Genomic DNA, 16,792 nt, shown 5'->3' on the forward strand with positions numbered 1-16,792 from the left:
AACAGCATTACCAGCCCGGAAAGAGTTGAAACAAAACTGGAAAATTAGCGTAAATTGCAAGCGAGGATTTTTCGCAATGAGCAACTACAGATAATATAAAGGTTAAGGAAATGGCAATTTACAGATATCTGCTTTGATATTCGAATCACGAATTAAATCGAATTAATTAGCAAAAGCGCAAACCGTTAATCCAAGACTAACCGTTGATCCGTTCCGCCGCTGCGGCTCCGAAGAGTTGTGGCGAATTTCGCAATCGTGTAAAATCGCGCGGTCGCAAGAGTGTTATCTCCTGAAATATTCATTTTATACCTAGTCAGCCAGCGAAAAATGTCGAGAAGGGGGCTTGTCTGTGGCGTGTTGTTTGCAGAAATGTGAGAATCAGTGTCGAGTTTCTCCCAAAAGACAGTGTTGAATCCGGGAAGCGGTAGCGCAACCGGTGGTCGCTGCGCAGTTCGGTGTAGGAAGAAGAACCTTGTGGACAGGGAGACGACTTTGCTCCTAAATCGCGGGAATTTGGATACAAAACATTGACGTGAAGTTCCCCCATCCAAACAAAAGCAATTGAAAAACATAAACAGCTGCCGGCGATCGTGACTCGATGCCGAGCTCAACTGTCATTCGCCAAGTCGGAATTGTGTCTCAGCTAAATGCCAAGCACGCCGGCAGTGACCTTGTCCCAAGCCAGCGAAAGTGAGTTTGAAAAGACGCCGCGGGATCGAGTACCGGAAAATTTACTATCGCAACTGTCAACTCGCAACAATAGTCCCGACGGCCGATGTTTCCGCGTGAACCGGAATTGTTCGGCCAAGTTTCTGCCGACGACCTAACTTGCAACATTTGTCAGTCGATTTTCGTGGAGCCTGTGCTGCTGCCGTGCGGACATGGATTCTGCCTGAGCTGCTTCAACGGCGTCCTGCGGTTCAACGCGCTGACCTGTCCTTGCTGCCGAAAGCGATTCGGGACTTGGCTGCGGAAGGCGAACAAGGGCCAGACGCTCGTCGACCAGGCTCTCTGGCGATTCATCCAGACCAACTTCGCGGAGGAACTCGGGAAGGAGAACCTGCAACCGCGGTCCGGAGATCGAGCGGACTGCAGTGCACCCGAAGCGGAGACCCAGTCCCGGTGCATCGATGCACCTGGCGCACCAGCCGATGCAACAACCTCATCCAGCCCAACTGGAACGGCTGCCACTGCAGCGGCGCGGACAGCAGGTGATTTTGACAGGACTCAATTCAAATTTTCTCTCGTCCGAGTGTCCTGACACTGACACAGCGTAAAAGTGAAGGTTTTTACTCGAGCAAAATTGTCGCGTTCCTTTTGAAAGTTAGTGCATTGAGTGCGTGAATCTGGACGTAGAAAATGTAAAAATGTAAGGTCGCTACGATGCTGTTGCTGTGCGTTAACATCAATTTCGTCAGGATCCGACGAAGCGTGCCGGCTCCCAATTTGACCTTCCATTCATGAGAATTTTTACAATCGCTTCCTGGTTGTAGGTGGCGTACGCTGGGGTCAATAATTGACATGGGGACAAAAGTCGAGTCCCTTTACTGTACAGCATTTGCACGTAATTAATCGTGCGCCACGAAGTACTTCCTGAAAATCCGAGTTTCTTTTGAATATGGATAAACTGCAGTCATAAAACCAATTAATGCATTTACGCCAATGTTTGTAAACAAAATTGATGGGAGATGCTGTCGAGTTCTTCCGCTGCCGTTTTATTTTAAGAATTCTTCCAGTTGTATATGAACGAGCTAGAAATATCCTTTGACTGTTTACCTAAGGCAACCAATTAATCTCCAAATCTGAGCTGCCACGAATATTCTCATTGATTTTTTGCAACTGCGCTCGAATGTACATTGAGACACCTTATGGCATAGGAAAACTAAAAGCTTTCCCTTCGAAAGGAGGAACAAGTAAAATTACGTCGCTTCATACAGGGATTATCCATTCGCCTTATCGAAATTCTACTATGTTGACATGGTCCCAAAGGTTCTACAGCAACAATGTTATGCTTCCTTTTTGTTCTTAAAATTTTTTTTCTTTAGTCTTTGCCCCGTTCACAAAGGCTTGATCTGGATGCAGTCGCGAGGCTTTCAAATTCTCATCCAGTGTATAAAGCCACCGTCGTTTCGGCCAGCCTTTTGGTCGTTTGTCATCGACTTCGATGTTCAGACCAATCTTGGCAAGTGAATCCTCGTTAACGCAAATTATGTGACCATACCATCCAAGATGCCTCACGGTACAGCCTCGTATCGATCGCCGATATCCTCATTTCGGTTGTGATCATAACGCGCAATACACTACTAGTCCACTATTATTATTATTCCCTTTTACTGATTATAATGCTCCTGTTAACTATAGTATCTCAAGTAAGCCTACAACCGTTAGGAATTTTAGTATATTTCCAACTTCCAAATCTTTCAGTATCTAGTATTAAGTGTTCTTCCAGATGCCTCGACCCACTTTGCCCAAGTGGCAGACACTGTCCCAGAGCATGTGAGATTTCAACGCTCCGCATCGTAGACATCCCTAGCTTCCCTAAGTGATTGGTTAGCCGACCAGTGAGAATTCCCACTATAATTCGGAAGTTCTTCTTGGGAAGATTTAAGCAGTCCTTTGTGCACTCCCCCAATAAGCACCCTGGACTGCTCTATTCCTGGTAGAGCCGCCCAGTGGTCCCATTCACTTTTGAATGTCATAACCATGAATTCGATTCCGATTTCACAGAAAGGTTCTAGCCAATGTAAGAGCGTCCCTGCTACCTTCCTAGCTAGTTCATCCGCTGCGTCATTGCCTTCCAACCCAACATGGCCTGGAACCCAGAATATCCACCCCTTATTGAGCGAGCCGAACGTATTCAGTCTCTCAAGACATTCTCATACCGGTTTAGAGTTCATCTGGTTAGACATAAGTGCCTTGATCGCCTCAATGTTCTGCCCCCTGTTTAGTTAGGTTACTTTACTAGGGGGAGCCGCAGCTCCGAGCACTCACTCAATCAACGTAAATCGCCTATTCAGTGGCTTCCCGCCTACGGCGTTCGCAAGCTTTAGCGAATCTGAGCAGATTCTCCAGAGGCAGAGAGTGTGCAGATTCTTCATTGACGAAAACCTTGCCAAGGTGTCTTCATCTGAGATCTGAGGAGGCCGGGCAGCTGCATAAAAAGTGCAAGGCCGCCTCCTCACATTGGCTGCACATAGCCGAAACCACTACCCCATTCTTTTCCATATGGTCGTTTAAGGAGCAGTGTCCCATTAAAAGCCCTACTAGGGTTTTCATGTCCCACTTCTTAACGGACAACAAAAATGCCGCTCTAGTGACCCTAGGCTCTTTCATAAGGATTTTTGCCTGCCGGCAAGAGTCCAAATTTCTCCACTCGGCTGGGTAAATCGTTGCAATTTCACCCTTCAGAGTAGACTTGACAGTAGATGGTCGGATTCCAACAGCTGGTTCTGGCCCCACCATTGTGGATCCAGACCCTCGAAAAGCCAGTCTGTCAGCCTCCTCATTACCAGCGATGTTAGAGTGCCCCGGCACCCATATCAGGAATGTTTTGTTCAGTCGGCCAAGTTTCAGCAACACTTGATGACAACTCCACACCAACTGGCTTGATATGTCGTTGCTGTTTAGTGCTGATAATGCCGCCCGACTGTCGGAACAGATTCGAATGGTCCGACCCCTCCATTTTTGTCGCAGATATTTTTCTGCTTCCCATGAAATGGCATCTATCTCCGCCTGGAATATGGTCGACACTTTTCCGAGGGGTCGGGCCAGTTCCACAATCGGCTTCCCCGAGAACACCCTGCGCCCGATCCGCCCTCTATGACTGACCGTTTGGTGAAGATTATTAAGTCTGCAATCTGAAAAGACGGCAATTTGTCGACCATTCTTCTCTTTCAGTGATATCGACAGTGTATGTCTTTTCAAAGACGAATCTGGAAACCATATGATCGGTCGGCATCAGCTACCGGATGTTTGTCAAGGAATTTCCAGATAGACGCATGACCGTGTCATTGGCCGCCTTTTCACGCTCCAATGGTATTCAGCCTATATGCGTCATTGGCTGCTTTCCGTTTCACCTCCAAGTGAATGAGGGGTAAATTTAGAATAGCTTCAAGTGCCGCAATCGGCGTAGTACTCATTGCTCCAGTAATACCTAGGCTTCCTCTAAATTTGCGTTAGTAGCTTAATGCTGTTAGCAAAGTTCAGTCTCGGCCACCAGACGATGAATGCACACATCAAAATGGGTTTTATTATGGATGTATACATCCAGTGTATTCGTTTTGGTAAAATTCCCCAGGTCTTACCTATCGCATCTGCAGGATTTCTGATATTGTTGGTGGGTATGGTGCTTCCACGTTAACTTGGAGTCGAAATGTACTCCTAAATACTTGACGGCCAGCTGGATTTCCGCCCCTGCTAAGGTGGGTAGCATATACTTGCCCCACCTAACTTTCCTTGTGAACATAATTAGTCCAGTCTTCCTAGAGTTCACCGTGAGTCCATTGCAAAGGCACCTGTGGACTGTGGATTTCATGCAGAGTTCCGTTCAAGCGGTCACATACTGTGTCCGCAAACTTGCTGGTAATTATTCTGACTAGGTCGTCCGCAAATGCTTGTGCGAAGATTTTTTTGTCCTCCAGGAGCCACAGCAAGGTATCCATTACCAAGAGCCATAACAGTGCAGAGAAAACCCAGCCCCTGAGATATCCTGCTTCAATAGACTTCTGGCCGACCGATATGTGGATTTTTCTCCACTCTAACATGTGAAGGATCTAACTGATTAGCAGCGGTTCGATTTCACGCTGTCTTGCCGCGAATGAGGCATAATGAAGGCACCTTCGATGTCCATGAATGCGCATCCCCTTTTCAATGTTTGCTGTAAGTTCATGGAGCACTGCTGTCTTCGTGGATGTGCCTTTCTGGTAGGCGTGTTGCCTATGGTAAAGTGAACACTTAGAAATGTGTGTATCCCTTATGAACCGATCTACTAGTCATTTTAGCAGAAAACACATAGACTGATCGGTCGGAAGCTTTTCACGTCTGCGTAGGTGGGTTTGCCTGGTTTGGGAATGAATAAAACCTTCACATCAGGCCAGTTAATTGGAATATAAGCGTGTGCTAGGCATGCGTGATATATATTCCGAATATGTAGACCCAGGGCATCCATTCCCTCTATTACTAGCGCAGGAGAGATGCCATCCGGACCTACAGACTTGTATCAATGGAACGAGTTAAATGCCCATTTTACTCGCTCCAGTGATACTACTTTGCATGCCAGATTCTAGTCTCTCGGTTGAGGGCTGTATGCACCTGTTGGCCCCGAGATTAGATTTTGGATTCTGCCACTTCAAGCAAATGGTTTGTCGTTTCTTCAACGCTTTCTGTGTACCTTCCGTTCTGTAAATGTAAATAACACAATTTCTGGCTACTTTCTTTAACCAGAATCCGCTTCAGCTTTGAGGTTTCCTCATGAGAGTTATTCTCTTCGCAAAAGCGTCTCCGTGATGATCGTTTAGCCGATCTTAGAACCTTCTGTGCCTCTTTATAGCGATTCCAGCTAGCGTCTGAATCACACTTCAGAGCACGATTAAGAAGCATCCTTGCGGTTCTCTTCTGTTTTGCCAAATCCAAGTTCCATCATGGTGTTTTACTCTTCTTTGGTATCTTGAGCGGACATCTTTCTTGGAAAGCGTCTCTCATGCTAGTTGTCATTATCTGGGTTGTCTTCTCAATTCAAGCAATGCATTTGATGGGCTTCCCAGGGATCGTGGGGCGCTCCATTTTACCTTATATGTCACCCAATCTATCTTCCGCGGATTCCGAAATAGAGTGGGTGGAGGTGAATCCATGTCCATTATGAAATCAATGCGTCTGCGATCCGAGAGTGGGATATCGTTTGATACTCTCCGACCAGAGCCGCTGTGTCAGAGGATGCCACCGTGATGTCGATGACCTCTCGCCTGACCACGTTGAAGAAGATACCCTAGTAGTCTCGATCCTCTTGCATTGATGTTGGAACTTCCCCAACATATGCGGTGAGCGTTGACATCACATCCTCCACCCCCATGCCTCTACTTTTGGCATATTAGATAGCTCTGATCTCTTCTCCGTCATAGGGGAAATATGCAGAGCACCACAGTATCTCTTTATCTCCCTGCTAACTTTTTATGGTTAGTTTAGCCGATGTGGTGTCACTATCACATAAGTCGTCAACCAAATTAGCCTGGAAGTCTTTTGAGCCTGCAGGCGTAAGAGCGGCGTCGATCACTTCCATTGGCATACAACAGGTCAGCATGTTGGAAGTTTAGGCCTCTGCCCCATGTAGTTCTTTTGGGGACTAAACGAGGCACATCTGTCTATTGTGTACATTTCCGCCTGGAATATGCTAGTGTGCTTACCAATTGGCTTCACGCTTTTCCAGTTTGCCGTGTTACTCCAACGTATTTCAAACTATCGAACTGAAAGCTCGTTGTCATGTTATCCCTTGATATCATTTTTTTCGGGGCACCGCCTAGAGAGAATATTAATCTTCCTTCGATGTAGGCAGCTTCCCGCCGCACTGATACTTCCAGCCATCCTGAAAATTGCCGTTCTTGCCTGCATCTGTACGTGCAGATGGAGAGGGGTTAGTCCCATGAGGACCTTCAAAGATGGTGTTGGGCATGTTCTCATTGCCCCACTGCCAGTCTTTGTTGTTTGTTTAATTCCCTAACTTGTGTGCTGAGTTTAGTTCTTTCTGCTCAGATTATAATAATAATAATAGTCGTTGGCGCAACAATCCATATTGGATCAGGGCCTTGAAGTGTGTTAGAGCACATTCAAGACCGTAACGTAACACCAACAATGTGGTTAGCATTGCGCTCGTCCGAGATTTTTCCCTGATTTGACTCAGGTACTCATTCACAGCTGAGTTGAGTGGTTTCCGACGTCAAATCACGATACAAATCCTACTGCCACCAGTGAGATTTGAACCGCGACCTTCCGTACGATAGCCTTTTGCTCTAACCACTCACCTATCCGGACTCAGATTACCGCCCCATAGGTAATCATTGATCTTACTGTTGCAGTATATATCCAAAGTATTATATTCGGGGTGCAATCTCATTTTTTCCTGCTATGGGCCTGCAAGTCATCAGAGCCCTTGTAGTTTTCTGACATACGTCTTCCAGAGTAATTTTTGGTCTAGCGTAATTCCCAAATTTTTTATCTGTTTCTCCTTCATGTCATGCAACCTTATGACTCTCAGGTAATCAAGCTTACGTTTCCTAGTGAATGGTACTATTGTGGTTTCGGCTGGGCGGAGACGCAATCCCGCCATCCTGCACCAGGCACTAGTAACCTTTAATCCAGTTCGGATTCTATCACATAAGAGTAACCTAATATTTGCCCCTATGGACCTGTATTTCAATATTTGTTAGTTCGTCCAGGAGTTCGTCCACTACCACATTCCAAATAAGCGGCAATAGTACCCCACCCTGTGGACAACATTAAGTAGTACTCAATACACAATAGAATTTGTACCTGTCGGTACCTCTAATTGTTTGCTCTCTAGCATTTTGCCCATTCAGAAAGCTAGAGTTTTTCTCACTCCCTTGCGGCTCAGGGCATCTTGTATCCCTGTGTGCGATGTGCTGTCGAATGCTCCTTCGATATCTAAAAATGTACACAGTGCTATTTCTTTTGCTTCTATGGCATCCCGTAGTACATAGTTACCTGGACCCGCATATGGGCGACGCTTATGTTTTCTTGTGGGGTTCTTCATAAGCACTTTTATCACCGACTAAGAATTTAACCGGACGTAAGTTTCAGTCGTAGTATTGTTTAGATTTTGTTTTTGATATATTTAAATTTCTCTTAATTAAGTCTCGTGTGATATTTGCTCAAACCTATATCTGAATAGAGATGTAAGTGGCACTTGTTTTGTCGAGGTATGTACGGAACAGTTGTGAACGCGTATCACCAATTAGACAGCCATTATCGTTACGATCGATCAGGTCCGTGTTTCTCCATCCCATGTCCGAACAAGGTGTGGTCAGAGCCCATCTTGGCATTCAGATTATCGATCACTATCACAATGTCACGCTTAGGAAGCCTCTCCTGAACTGCTAAATCATAGTCAATCTCCAAGCTCCAACGCGTGTGTGGCTGTGAAATTTTGGATATAGTGGATGTAGAAGGGTCAGAATCTGAAGAATTTGCTCATCCTCCACTTCCACAATCATTGCCGACATTTACTAGTTTCACCAGTCAGCGCAACTGAAGTCGAGGGGGCAATAAAACGAATGAAATCGGGGAAAGCCACAGGACCTGATGACATCGCATCTGAGTTCTGGAAAGTGAAGAGCTGGGACCCAACATTATGGTTCAGTGAATTCCTTAATCGGGTTGTTCAGGAAGAAAGAACACCATCTGACTGGCAAGAAAGTATCACTGTTCCAATATGGAAAAAGAAAGGTAGTCCAGGAGAATGTTCAAACTACCGTCCGATCCGGTTACTTTCGTATACCATGAAGATTTTTGAACGCATTCTTGACAACCGTATTCGCGAAATCGTTGAAATAACCGTGAATCAAACCGGATCTGTCAAAAACTGCGGAACTATTGACGCAATACATGCTGCACGGTTACTCATGGAGAAAAATCGCCCTCTTTACATTGCACTTCTGGATCTAGAGAAAGCGTTTGACTCTATGCCACACGAAATCATCTGGTATGCTTTACGACAACACTTAGTACTAGAAGAACTCGTGCGCTGAGTTCAATTGTTCTACCACGATCCGAAAAGTAAACATCAAAGTCGATGAAGTATGGCGGGTGTATCAAAACCACTTCGTGTCTCTGTTTGTGTTCATCAAGGAAGTGCCCTCTCACCACTCCTCTTTGTTCTTATTAAGGATACCGTCAAACGGGACATCCAACGTCCAGCGCTCTACATACTGCTTTATGCAGATGATGTTTTCCTAGCATCTGATAGCAAAAATGATCTCGAGTAACTTGTCCAAAAATGGAATGATCGCCTCATGCAACACGGTCTCAAATTGAATCTGAATAGAACTGAATTTTTGACGACCGTTCCCAATGAAACAGGTGCAATCACTGTCAGCGGCAGTGATCTGCCCAGAACTGAGCGATTTAAATAACTCAGGTCAACGCTATCAGCCAATGGAGAACCTGGATGAAGTGGCGTTCTACAACTGGTATTCTTTGTGATGGACGTACCAACGAACGTCTCAAATCTAAAATTTACCGCAATGTCGTCCCTCCAGTCGCTCTCTATGGTTCTGAGTGTTGGCCGACTATAAAAGACAATGAACAGCGTCTTGCGGTAATGGAGGCGAAGATGTTACGTTGGACTAGTGACGTAACATGGTTTGATCGCATCCGAAATGAGGATATCCGTGATCGTTATGGGGTTGCAACGATCGTGAAAAAATTGCGACAGAGGCGTGTTCGATGGGTCGCGCAATTCGTGCTAACGAGAATTCACTTGCCAAAAATGGTCTGAACATCAAAGTCGATGGTAAACGACCAAAAGGCAGGCCGAAACAACAGTGGCTTGATACGCTGGATGGGGATTTAAAAGCCTCGAGATTGGATCCATATCAGGCATTCGATAGAGCCAAATGGCGAAACCAATCACGACGAGCCGACCCCGTTTGTGAACGGGACAAAGGCTGAAGAAAAAGAAGAAGAAGACAAGGCGACGCTGGAGTGTGTAGAAATCCACAAACCTCTCACCATTATCGTTACGATCGCCAGGACCGTGTTTCTCCATCACATGACATGGACAAGGTGTTGTCAGAGCCCATCTTGGCATTCAGATTATCCATTACGGTCACAATGTCACGCTTAGGAAGCCTCTTCGGAACTGCTAGACCATAGTCAATCTCCAAGCATCAATGTGTGTTTAGTTGTGAAATTTTGGATATAGTGGATGTAGAAGGGTCAGAATCTGTTTTGAAACCTTTTGACGTCGCTTACAAATATAACTGCTTCTACTTCAATCATTTTTCTCAAAGTTCGTACAAAGCTTGCCAGGAAGAGATCTTCTGTCGTCTGTTGGCATACGTCTTCTACATAACCTGCCACTGTTTAAAAACTCGTTTCCAGCTTCTTCATTCAAGAAACTCGTTCATAATAAATAGTATAAAATCGTCAACCAAGTTTCAAATTTGTTAATTTGTTAAGCTCGTCTCTGTTCAGATGTCTCATCCCTTTATTTTTGGATCTGCTCCAAGGTGTCCTGAATATGTTTCCTTTCCAGGGTTTCGGAGCATCAAACCACAGTTGAGTCAACCTGGCGAAATCCGTAAGGAATATGAAACTCAACTAGATGTCTTCCGAAAAGAATTGGAAATTGAACGGCAAAATGAGCTAAAAGCAACTTCTGCTTATATAGCGAAGATAATCGCAGAAGGTATACGAAAGCACTTTGGAGTGCCTGCTTAAAACAATACCTTTACATGTCGTTTTCGTTTCAGAACTAAATACATTACAACCTACTCCAAATCCCGGAAATCTACCTGAAACATCGAGCGAAACTATGCTAGTCGCGAATCCCGGTCATTCCTCATATGCCCTAAGTTCCACAAAAAAATCCAATAATTTATCCAGCATACAAGCAGAATCAAAAAAGAATGTAATTGGAGCCGCATCTTCAACCTCAATTTCGAATTCAGGAGCAAGTTCGTTTCATCAAAATAACGGAGAGGTCGCCAGTACGCAATCGGCAGCGCCATCAACAGCTACATTCCTAGCGCAATCAACAAAAAGCAACTTAATTAAAACGTTAGCCGTTCGACTTAACCGAGGGACAGATATTCTTAAGCAATCCGTACATAAGGCGATAATCGCGAAAATCCCGCAAAATTTCTTGACTAGGCCAAGGAACCGTGAAGTTTTAACCGTCCCTCCTACGAATACTCACCGCTTTCCTAGCAGAGACGCGAATAGTGCTGACAGTCTTAGATTAGAGATGTGCCATTTCAAACCAATAAGGACGGTGCCAACAACACCTAACAAGCAAAATAATAAGGAAATTCTACTTACGCCGAAGGCGAAGCGCGCCTTGGAGTCAAGATTCGATGATTGTGAACGGCGCTCGACCGATGTGAAACCTAGGTAAGAGCAATTTCAACGTATAAACTCACCCCTTTGAAGTGTTTTTATTCTCAACCCTTTTATTTTTGCAGTTTATTGCAACAACTTCTTTTGCAAAGCCCACGCAAGTCTGCGTTTTGTGTAGTTGGTGCTGCCACAACTTTGCAAAGTTCTAGCGGCATTTGCTTACTTCGGTCCTCGCGCTTTTCCAATCGGCAGAATAGAAACTTCCATGTGATTTCAGAAAGCCTTAAATCTGAAATTATTCGCAGAAATCCCGTAGTCCTCTTGAAACGTGTCGAATTAAGTATTTCTAAAGCCAAAAAATCACAAAGAACAAAGTCGAAACAATCAAAACTCGAAAGAAACTCAGATGTAGGGAGTAGCAGGCGTAGTGATGTCTTTAGAAAAAGCAAAACTCAATATAGATACCGCAACCATCGAATCGACAATAGCAATGTAGTTAATTTGGAGGCACTGGAGAAACTGATCAGTGAGCAAAAGCGCTGTGAGGAATTGATTGAACAGGAAAGGCGAGATTTTGAGTTAGCCAAGAAACTACAAGCGGAACTAGACGTGCATTCCCAACGATCCCCCGATCGCACAAATTCTCAGAAAAGGAAACGTGAATCGATGAATGGAAAGCTAAAATCGGAGTGCCCCAACCAGAATGGGAGTACGGAAGCGGGCCCTTCAGCGTCGGCTAAGCGCTGTCGACGAACTTGCGGCCGAACAGTAACATTTAGGGAGGTTGACGGGACGGGAAAAACCCAACACAAAAAGTCCAGTGCAGTGGACGTAGACAAAACTTGTACTACTTCTAATCTAAGACGATCAACACGGCGAATTAAGCCAACCAGAAGATATTTCCAATAAAGTACAGCGTCCGATTATCTCTCTCAACTTTGAATTGGAGGCATGAATAGGCTCCGGCAGTACGCCATTAAGTTTATGGTTTACGGCAAAGAAACAAAAGATGATGTTATTCATTTGAAACTCTGGATTCGTTTATTTGTTTAAAGGATTTTTGAGAGTGAGAAGCGTTATTTCCCTTCTTTAATTTCAATATGCCAAATTTAATTTCCGTATTGACACATTTACCACGCGTTAGCCAACACAGCCAATACAACAATCAGCTAACTTATGGCTAGCGTACTGTTGGGAACCCTCCTAAAGATGGCACAGCATCGACCGTTGCCTACGTTGTGAATTTTTGTGATATAATCGACTATCTTAGTTCAGTGAGTTCTACAGAAATTATCAGAACTAAAACGGAAGCGTCTGTGTCCCTTCATGACTAGATTGGACCCAAAGAAGCTTTGATTTTGTTCAGGCGGAAGGTTTTCTTTTAAACGGGCAGCCCTCGATTGGTCTACATCACGTCAATCCAACAATAACAAACAGCCAATTACTCTACAGAGATATTATAAGAGTGTGATATTGTCAAGATTGATATCTTTCTCATGTTTTAGTTTGTAGTAACACTTTGTGACTTACGTTCCTTTGAATTTTTTAGGATTTATATTTATTGATTGTAAGCCTTTGAGATTCGATCAATGGCAGCTGGGGCAATGACGCCTTGACATTTCAAGGAAACATGGTGGAATCTAGAACATTTAAATATATTAACCAATATATGAAAGAAACAACATTCCTCTAAGCACAGTAATTATTGTGAATTGAAACGTAGTGGTGTATCGATAATATACATTTGGTTTTTTATCCTATTCGAGTTATTTTTGGTGTCACACGATACGTGTCTAATGCTCATCGGTTTTGTGAGTGTACAGTCAAAAGAATTTTTTAAACGTAATCAGAATTGGAAAGCTACATCAGACACGATAAGTTTTCGTTTCTAAGTTTAGAATAAAGAATGAGAAATAAAGAATTAACTTATCATATATTTAAATTTGAACTTTGAGCATTTTTATTTTAGTTTTGTGATCAAAGGATAGTATAGGTCCCAGGGCGAAACGTGGATTGGTACCCACGATGGAGCATAATACCTAGGAAACGCCTGCTGAACCAACACCAACAGCTCTACTACCAAACCCTATCACCACCTCTACGTGACGATCACTGGGAGTTCTTTCTTCATGAAAAAGTGCAGACGGAGAACGATGAAGGCGAAACTCCCGCGCCTAAAAACGGAACAAAATGTGCCAACTGCTCCTCCAGGTTGGGGGTCGGGCAGGGTTGACAACCCTACATGGAAAACAACATGTTACGAAGCCACCGAAGGAGCCTCGGACAGGATGGATTTCAAAACGACGAACCCGGCAACGATAACGGATTAACGATTTGCGCATTTTTTCATGGAACGTGCGCTCCCTGTACAGACCGAATGCTGCTGAGCAGCTAGCCGTTACCCTGTCCCAATATAAGGCTGAGGTAACAGCATTGCTAGAGATGCGACGAACCACCATATATTATAGTGACCATCCAGTAAACCATGTGTCGGAGTAGGTTTCTTAGTCAGTCAAAAAATCGAACCTGCTGCTATCGCTTTTGAAAATATAAGCGAAAGGCTATGCAATTTGCGCTTGCGAGGCAAATTTAGAAATATAAGCCTCATTAACGTTCACGCCCCTACAGAGGAGATTACAGAGCCGGAGAAGGATACCTTCTACGAGGCAATAGAACGAACCCTCGAAGCCTGTCCCAGTTATGATATCAAAATCATACTTGGGGATTTTAACAGCCAAGTAGGGAAGGAGCCTGTATTCAGGCGATACGTTGGCTCCTCCAGTCTGCGTTTACGAGGCAAGTTCAGAAATATAAGCTTCATAAACGTTCACGCCCCTATAGAGGAGACTCCAGAGTCGGAGAAGGATACCTTCCACGAAACAGTTGAGCAGACCCTCGAAGCTTGTCCCAAGTATGATATAAAAATCATACTTGGAGATTTCAACAGTCAAGTAGGGGCGGAGCCCGTATTCAGGCGATACGTCGGCTCCCATAACTTACTCAGGGATAAAAATGATAACGAACTGCGGATTATTCAGTATCGCACGAAATGGTTGTTGGAAGTACCTGGCTTGTGCGGAAAGCGGTCCACAAACATACATGGGCCTCTCCAGATGGGACCACTTTCAATCAAGTTGGCCACGTGCTGATTGAATGCCGCCACCTCTTAGTCTTGATGAATGATAGAACTTATAGGGAGGCCAATAAAGACTTAGATCACTATCTCGTTGGCATAGTGCTCCGGGCTCGAATAACAACATCACCCAGAATCCCCTCTGACAATCAGGTGAGAGTTAACACTGAAGCCATCCACAATACAGCTCTATAAGAGGGAAATGGATGTCGCAATAACCGCAGCCAACAGAGATCCTGGAGATGAAGCATCAACAAATGATCTTCACAACCACCTGAAGAACGTTATCATTGATACGGCCACAAAGATAATTGGCCCCAGCCGAAAGAAAAGTCGGACCGGCTGATTTGACGATGAATATAAGCGAGGAACTGAAGAATGCCGCATACCGAGTAATGTTGCATTCTCAAAAAACGCGGACACGCAGAGAATTATCACGAACTCCGTCGAACGGAGAAGCGAATTCATCATCATCATCAACGGCGCAGCAACCGGTATCCGGTCTAGGCCTGCCTTAATAAGGAACTCCATACATCCCGGTTTTGCTCCGAGGTCCACTAATTTGATATCTCTAAAAACTGTCTGGCGTCTTGACTTACGCCATCGCTCGATCTCAGGCAGGGTCTGCCTCGTCATCTTTTTCTACTATAGATATGGCCCTTATAGACTTTCCGGGTTGGATCATCCTCATCCACACGGATTAAGTGACCCGCCCACCGCACCCTGTTGAGCCGGACTTTATTCACAACCTGACGGTCATGGTATCGCTCATAGATTTCGTCGTTGTGTAGACTACGGAATAGTCCAGCCCTATATTGGGGGCCAAAAATTCTTCGTAGGATTCTTCTCTCGAATGCGGCCAAGAGTTCCCAATTTTTCTTGCTAAGATCCCAAGTTTCCGAGGAATACATGAGGACTGGCAAGATCATTGTCTTGTACAGTAAGAGCTTTGACCCTATGGTGAAACGTTTCGAGCGAAGCAGTTTTTGTAAACTGAAATAGGTTCTGTTGGCTGCCAACAACGGTGTACGGATTTCATCATCGTAGCTATTATCGGTTGTGATTTGCGACCCTAGATAAGAGAAATTATCAACGGTCTCATAGTTGTAGCCTCTCGTCTTTATTCTTCTCGTTTGACCAGTGCGGTTTGATGTTGTTGGTTGGTTGGTTTTTGGTGTTGACGTTGCCACCATATACTTCGTCTTGCTTTCAATGATGTGCAGCCCAAGATCTCGCGTCGATTACCGCCTGCTCAATCTGGATGAAGGCAGTTTGTATGTCTCGGGTCGTTCTTCCCATGATATCGATATCGCCAGCATAGGCTGATAGGATCGTATCCTTTGCATTTACCTCAGCATCACGAATCACCTTTTCCAGGACCAGGTTAAAGACGACACACGATAGGACATCCCTTTGTCTTAGACCGTTGTTGGTTTTGAATGGTCTCGAGAGTGATCCTGGTGTTTTTATCTGGTCTTGCACGTGTACAGTTTTACCCCGACTATGCTATCGTAGGCGGCTTTAAAGTCAATGAAGAGATGGTGCAACAGTTTTTCCAACGCTTGCCGCACAGAGAACATCTAATCTGTTGCTGATTTGCCTGGAGTGAAGCCTCTTTGATATGGGCCAATGATCCACCGTCGGGCATTGATTCGCTGTCCCACACGTTGAGCACAAGTTGATGAACCACTTGGTTTAATTGGTCGCCTCCATATTTAACCAATTCGACTGTAATTCCATTGGCGCCTGGCGACTTATGATTTTTAAGCCGATGAATTCTACGGACTGTTTCTTCTACACTTGGCGGTGGCATTATTTGTCCGTCGTCTTCAATTGGCAGGACCTAAAACTCGCCGATGTTCTGTTTGTTCAGTACTTCAACAAAGTAATCAACCCATCGCTTCACTATGCCCATTCTGTCGGAAATCAGATTTCCATCTTTGTCTTGGCAGGATCAACATCGAGGTGTGTAAGGCTTCATCCTGCTGATTTTTTGGTAAAACTTCCACTTTCTGTGCCTGGTGCGATTGCTCCCTGTACTTTTCCAATTCACAGACCGGTTGGTTCTCGAAGGCTTCCTTTTTCCGTCTGTGAAGTCGCTTCTCCGCTCGACGAAGTTCGTGATAAGTCTCTGCGCGTGCCCACGTTCTTTGAGAATGCAGCATTCTTCCGTTCCGTTGCTAGCTGACATTCATCGCCAAACCAGGCGTTCCGACTCTTTTTGCGGCTGGAGTTTGTGGCCGTATGATAACGTTCTTCAGGTGATTGTGAAAATCATTGGTTGATGCTTCATCTCCAGGATCTGTGTTGACTGTGGTTATTGCGGCATCCATTTCCCTCTTATAGGTGTTGTGGTGGGCTGTGTTGTGGATGACTTCAGTGTTAGCTCTCACCTGATTGTCTGGGTGGTGTTGTTATTCGAGCCCAGAGCACTATGCACTATGTTCTGACATTCATCAAGGCTGAGAGGTGACGGCGTTCGATCAACACGTGGTCAATTTGGTTGAAAGTGATCCCGTCTGGAGAGGCCTACGTATGTTTGTGAACCGCTTTCCACGCAAACCAGGTACTTCCAACAACCATTTCGTGTGA

General features: G+C 44.9%; 1 protein-coding gene across 1 annotated transcript; it reads left to right on the forward strand.

Moving 5' to 3' along the window:
* The first annotated feature begins 258 nt into the window (after nt 1-258).
* LOC119659563 (E3 ubiquitin-protein ligase RNF169-like) lies at nt 259-13,015 on the forward strand. Its single transcript, XM_038067713.1, has 4 exons — nt 259-1,211; nt 10,265-10,417; nt 10,482-11,121; nt 11,193-13,015. The coding sequence occupies exons 1-4, from the start codon at nt 776-778 to the stop codon at nt 11,974-11,976; spliced, it is 2,013 nt and encodes a 670-aa protein (XP_037923641.1). The 5' UTR covers nt 259-775; the 3' UTR covers nt 11,977-13,015.
* Nucleotides 13,016-16,792: the final 3,777 nt, after the last annotated feature.

The sequence above is a fragment of the Hermetia illucens genome, chromosome 6 (genome assembly GCF_905115235.1).
Source record: "Hermetia illucens chromosome 6, iHerIll2.2.curated.20191125, whole genome shotgun sequence".
Lineage (NCBI taxonomy): Eukaryota > Metazoa > Arthropoda > Insecta > Diptera > Stratiomyidae > Hermetia > Hermetia illucens.